Below are 6,783 nucleotides of genomic sequence, written 5' to 3'. Positions count from 1 at the left end.
GGTTGCGTAGGTTGTTCGTGGAGCACAGTCCCCTGGTTTGAATCCCAACCTAACCATTTTTTTGTTTAATATAGTTGTGTACTGACAGGTGGGATCCGATGGTCAGTGAGACATACTCTTTGTGTCAGTCTATCCGACACTACAAGTGGGCCCTGCGCCAAGCTGGCATGTATAGTCAACAATACATACATATCTAGACGTGATTTGAACCGTATTTGAACCATGTTGCCAAGTTTTGGAACCAATTCGGTGTATTTTTCAAGTTCAGGCACCAAAGTGAACATCGTTGGCAAGTTTGGGCACCATTGGTGTTATTACCTCGATATAAAACTGACCAATGAAGCGTACTAGTGAATAGTTTCTTCTATCTCAGGAGCGTAGTAGTCAGCAGATGTTTTCTTGGTCCTTTTTTGAACAATAACCTCCAGTAAACATGACTTTCTTTGGCCTTTTTAAAACACAAGGGGTAGGAAAACCTACTGGTAGGATGATGAAGTGCATTCGCCGGCGATTCCGTCGCTCCCCTTCCCCTTTAATCCCCGTATCAGTGCCACCATGGCGAGGGGAGCTCGGACTTCTTGTTTGGGTGTGTCCTTTAGTCCTAGGGATTCTAGGTTTTCAAGTTTCCTCCTTTGGTGTCATGGTGGGGGCGATGTCGATGGTGCTCGTAGAAATAATGGTCTCCTAGCCGGTGTTCCTGCTCGTTGCTGCAGAATTTATGGAAGCGTTCCTACTCTACTGAGAGGGGAGAGCAGCGGGTATTTATTATAGCAATGGGGCTTATCCCATGAAAACATACAACTTGAAGAATAAGGTAGAGGAGATACATATTGGGAAACGTTTTCCTTCAGCTCGCTGGCGGAAGCAACGCGCCGGTCGCTCGCTGCCCACCCGTCTCGCGCGCGACCCGCACGTATGGCCATGCAACATTTTTCCCTGTGGTGATCGTTTAAATTTGCTACAACCGGTGTCCAAATTTGCTACATTTGTTCACAAAAAAGCTGCATATGCGTTTGGTTGCAACCTCAGTTCATTGGACTTTTTGCTACAACCAGTGTTTTTTTTTGCTATAAACGTGTTAATTTTTGCTAGAACCGGTATCATTTTTTGCTGCAACCGTTCACTAAAGAAGTTGCATACACGTTCGTCAGAGTTGCAACCCGAGTTCACCGGATTGTTTTGCTACCACGCATCATCAGCTTCGTTTTTTTGTTATGACCACGTTCATACTTTTTTACTACAACTATATTCTTGTTGCAACCATGGACGAAAATTGCTGCATCGTGAACGAAATTTGTTGCATCGAGAAATTTTGCTGCATGAAGGTCTAACAAGTGCTTGGAATTTACGTTCAACAAGTGCTAAAAAAAGGTAAACCACTATTTTTGCATCAATGGCATATAAAACCAATTATTTTGCCTAATAAACGGTAATCCACCATTCGGGTATTCCGTGATGCCCACCCCGCACAATATCCATAGTAAATAATTCTAGCCACACTATCGGCCTGCCTAGGATGTGCCTATAGGGCGTAGTCGAAAGAGCCTCTTCCATCCCTAAGTTTATTCAAAGGTCCTTCATCGCTGGCGGCAGCCTTCATGACAACTTACTTTTGTCCTGCTCGACAGCTACACCAGCCCAAGCCCCCGTGTGCGCTCCTCAAGCTTGATGTCAGATGGGTGTTTGACTCCTTCTTTTGGCCTAGTCTCCTTCAAACTCTCCAGCACCTGGGTTTCGGCCAATATTGCCCAAAATGAATATTGATCCTCATCTCCTTGACATCCGCTCGAGCACTAATCCACATGAATCCATGCCCTCCTATCATCCGCACCCATGGGCTACGTGCTTCTCCCATAGAAGTTGTTGGGGCCGTAAGTGGAAGGGGTGATATAGCCTAACAAGAGATATTTTCCTTACTGGAGAGAACCAAGATTTGTCAATCTAGTAGGAACTACTCCACTTCAGTCAATGATAGATGTCGGAGAAGATTCTGGCAAATTTTCTTTGCAACCTTGTTAATTATGATTCACATGCATAATAATAATTCTTGTGTTGATATATTAAGATTATGATTCATTAATTATGAGTCAATGAACTGGTCATTTTGTTGCAACTTGTTAATTATGATTTGCTTGCATAATAATTAGACCTTGAGTTGATATATTGAAATTTCAAAGAAAGCACATTTGATCATCATCTCACGGGTAAGCACCAGTTAGATGGTAAGTTTCTTTTTCAGGCTAAGTGTTCTAGATATTTTAGGTTAATGTTTACACCCGATTATCTCGCTAATCAGTACTATTAACCGCTTTGCATATCTACATGAGTAGTAATTTACTATCTTGATACGTTTAGACGCAAATTCCTGTGTTCCAGATCGGGCGGGCCACATAAATGGATGGATGTTGTAGAAAACTTGCGCTCTTTCCGGATCGAGTTAGATTTCCTAGGCTTTCCATTTTGTAACGCAAGTACATAACCAAAACACTGTCTCATTAATTGCTTGCTTAACCAATATTTACCTGATCTCTCCACGCAATGTACTCCCCCTGTCATAGTTTAGAAGGCACGATTAAATTTAAGTGTGTTTCCACAATAGACAAGGTTTAAGGCACATTGCATTTACTCACAGTGGCTAATTAGTACTCCGATGTACTATTGCTATATGCATGCATCGTGTGAATGCTATTTTCGACCCCATCTCGTAGCCAATAATCACCTAGGTTCCAGAGAATTTTCAAACGCGCCTTCTAAACCGTGACGGAGGAAGTACATAATTTGTTTGTCAGCTCATCATTAAAAACACCTATCAATTTCATTTCATTACATTATTGATACATTATTTTTGATGTTACAGAAACAGATTATTTACATTTCATAAGTCATGGGGTCCAGTTTCATGCCTTTTGTGTTATCCTAGATCAAAAACATAATAATAGGGCAAAAAGAAAGGAAACCAAATTATGGAATATGTGAGTGGGGAGACATAGTAGAGTCTAGCAAAGACAATAATATTGAATCAACATGACTTTTATTCCTCATCATGGCATCATGGAATACAATAGTTTCCCGACACGGGCGGGGGGTATTATTTTAGGAGTGCACACTAGGCACTTACATACTCACGACAGTAGTAGCTAGCACTAAGAGCAGAAGATAGCATAGCAAAGATCATAGTAGTAGCATGATCAGTTTAAAGTTCAGGGTAATTGTGCTTAACTAGACGAGCGAGTTCGAGACCATGAGGCATAGGCGCCACACGGCAAACTGTAAGCCCGTCTGTTATCTTCACCTTGCTAGTTCCACTGCTGAAAATCAAGTCAAGCAGCGCACCTGCAGCTATCCCAATGAGCGCACCAATTCCAAAACCGACGACTCCTCCAATTACCGTGACAGCCGCAGAAGCAATTTCGATGTCTAGTGCTACGAATCCAGCTTCTACAGCAGTAGTAACTATTTCTCCCACCTCAAGATTAACTACTGCAGTTAACGCATTTACTGAATCCCTAATCGCTGCCTCCAGCTTATCTTCTGCTGTGTATATGTCCCACACCATTGCAGCTGCTGTAAAAACTAAAACTGCCACCCCGACTTTTCCCAAAGCTTCAAATGAGTAAGTCACCACAGATTTTCCTTGTCCCGCTTCCGCAATAATATTGTCATATACCTGGCAAACATGATATACACATTGTAGTGATGTTTAGTACTACTTTTATAATACAATATAAAGCCACTATTTTTGCGCCATATGAAAATTACAATTTATTAAAATCGAAAACTCAAATGATCTCTATCCAAATTTAGCAGAAGTTCAAACGGATTCTAACGGAGGAACCATTTTAGGAAGAAATGACTCCTCTTTAGTGTTCACTATGATCAGTTCAACGATTAAGTGAGGCCCTGACATTTGGTCATGAAATTATTTAAGTGAGTTCAACTCGAACTCCAAAGCATCTTGATAACTTCTTATGTGTCTCAAGTACCATTGGAAAGTTTTTGATATAAGCATTCACTTGATTGTAATTTTTCTATGAGTTACATATATTCGATGGTTAAAATGGACTTGAAATCCCCAAATTCAACAACTTCAGTTCAGTTGTACAAATTGCAGCTCTTAAGAACACAGCATAAATCCATTATATATCTTGACTCTTGATGACTTGAAACATAGTTTTTTAAGTCATGACTTCTTTGTTGTTAAAACCTTTGGTTCACGCTGTAGTACCACAAATCTTTTCTATATAGTAATAACAATATATAAATATGGAGACGAAGACGTGTAATATGATACATTAAAGATTGTTAATTAATTGCAATTTATGTATGATAAGCTGGAAAGGGCCAGGTTTAGAGAGTAAGTTAGTTCATACCTGTAGCTTTTGGATATCATCCAAGTTTTTGAAAGTCCCCCTAAAACCAAGCTTTGACATATTTCTGCAAGTACAATTGGATAAGCAGGAAAGTCATTGTTGTTACATTTACATAGAACTGCAAAAGTACCATCTATAAGTGTAAATAGTAAACAAAGATTATGTTCCCTAAGAGATTGCAAGATTTTATTTGTTTGTTCTCAGCAATGTTAAGCAAGTAGACTGCATGCCACTATTTCTACAAATTTTCATAAAGCTCAATATCTTTCAATTTTAATAATTTAAAGTTGAATAACCAAGTGGTTTAATCCAACACTTTGGAGGTCGAGTTTTATCAATTTTGGTTTTAAGTTCCCATCGTGTGAAATATTAATGCTAATAATGATACAAATTATTGCAATCATTTTGAACACAATGGTATTTAAACATTTATAAATTAATGATGATGACGCTGGGACATACTCTTGCACAAGATCCTCAAACATGATTTTGTTTTCCTTGAGCCATTTTGAGAATTGATTTGGTGCAAAGTGTTGAAACTTTTTGGCATTCTCCAGCGTGGCTTTCTTATACATGCCAGCCTCAAGGGCAAGGCGCTGGGCCTCCTTCTGTTGGGTGGCTGGATTGAGGAACTTTAGCTGCTTGATGAGATCATCACTGTGGGTCTTGAGCTTGTCAAGGTAGGTGAGACGGGTGTTGTAACTCCGGATGAATTGGAGAGATATTCCGATGGCCTTGGTGCAGTAGTCATAGACATCCTTGCCAATATCTTGCTTGGTGGCATCCTTCTCAGCCTCGGTTTGTGCTATCATGTCCCGTGCACTGTCAAGGATGTGATACACCTTATCGCGGGCATCATTGGCGTCACGGAGATACTTTTGTTGCTCTGCATACGAGTTGAACTCGAGCTCTTGAAGCTTCTGGACTTCTTGTCGATGAATCAGATCGGCTAGCTTATGCAACTGCCCTGGACTTAAATCAACTAGGTCACCTGACATGATCTAAGCCTGAAAATATGTAGTTCTTGTTATTAGTCATATATACCCACTCACTAAAATCAGTCAAGGGAAAAAAAGGTACGATACAAAGATACTACTCCTACTCCTACAATTGATTCGACTACACACACGCAAACAAAAGGCACACCATGGTACTAAAACTGGAACTCGAGATCAGATCTAGCTCTATCCATCTGAATCACACTGAGGCAGAGGTGGACGGCGACCAACAAAGGAATCACACGAGCGAGGAAAGCTGAGGTTCCTGTCTGTTAAACAAAGTGAGTATTAGTAATTAGGATAAACTGACTAACAATTAGCAGTTGGCTAAAGGGAAACTCTTCCCGTCTACACCGCGGCCAAAACGCTTGGTCGCACTAGCTGCTGGCAGGTCGAACCCTACATTAATTTCTTTGACGCGGTCTACTTTCTCTCCTCGAATGGCCGGTAATCGCGGGCGGTAGAGGGCGATGAGCGTGGCTGCTAGGGGGCAATTGGGTCGACGAGAGCGGGCAGCGCCATGGCCGGCAAGTACGTCAAGGACGCGGCAGCGGTTTTTGCTACATGCTTCGACCGGCATTACATTTTGCTATAACCAACATCGCATATTGCTACATCACACAGCCGGCGTCGCGATTTTGCTGCAACTAGCATATTTTTTTGCTACAACCAACATCAAATTTTGCTACATCAGGAGAACTGAGTTGTGACCCGTGACGGAAAATTGCTACAACCACTGTACCATTTTGTTACATCCGACATTCTTTTTTGTTGCAACCAACACGACCATCGGACGGCCATGCGACGCTATCGGAGTTGCTACCGTGGGGCCATCTCCACCGAAGCTACGACCATCTCGATCCGAGCGGGGACCGCCACCATCGGAGCTACAAGCGGATCGAACGACTGCAGTCCACGAGATCGTACGGCTGTTGGTCGACGGGCCCAAATTTTATGTTGGCGCGCGGGTTCCTAGTACTGCCCTTGGCTAATTGGGAGTGAAAGGAGGCAAGGCAACCCATCATCAAAAGGCCTAAATGCTCCCCCCCCCAACATGTTTAACGCTATGTTTAGATTTATCAGGTGTGGCGTCTCTTGTTTTCCTTGTGCGCTGTAGGGTTAGGGGAACTTGTGTCATTTGCTCATATGAAGTTTTAATTTTCTTTTGATCTGGTTGTTTAAAGGTTTCCTCGTCACTATGTATGGGTTTGGTGGTTTGTGCCTCTATTTATAAAAAAGAGGATCAAAAGCTTGTTTCGAGATTGGTCGCTCTGTATGATAATTTAGCCACATTAAAAATGTCGTCTGGACAGTCATGCCATGGGTAAATTACTCCCTCCGTTTCTTTTTAGAGGGTGTTTGGATCACTAGAGACTAGAGACTAGAGACTAGTAGTAGTCACTTTTAGTCAGTAA

At 41.7% G+C, this 6,783-nt stretch overlaps 1 protein-coding gene across 1 annotated transcript; it reads right to left on the bottom strand.

Annotated features, from left to right (window-relative positions):
- Positions 1-3,052: 3,052 nt before the first annotated feature.
- Positions 3,053-5,379, bottom strand: LOC123441239. Its single transcript, XM_045117730.1, has 3 exons — positions 4,833-5,379; positions 4,371-4,434; positions 3,053-3,667 (listed from the first exon to the last, which is right to left on the bottom strand). The coding sequence occupies exons 1-3, from the start codon at positions 5,366-5,368 to the stop codon at positions 3,194-3,196; spliced, it is 1,074 nt and encodes a 357-aa protein (XP_044973665.1). The 5' UTR covers positions 5,369-5,379; the 3' UTR covers positions 3,053-3,193.
- Positions 5,380-6,783: the final 1,404 nt, after the last annotated feature.

Source organism: Hordeum vulgare, chromosome 3H, assembly GCF_904849725.1.
Source record: "Hordeum vulgare subsp. vulgare chromosome 3H, MorexV3_pseudomolecules_assembly, whole genome shotgun sequence".
Lineage (NCBI taxonomy): Eukaryota > Viridiplantae > Streptophyta > Magnoliopsida > Poales > Poaceae > Hordeum > Hordeum vulgare.
This window is presented reverse-complemented; position numbering and strand designations above follow the sequence as displayed.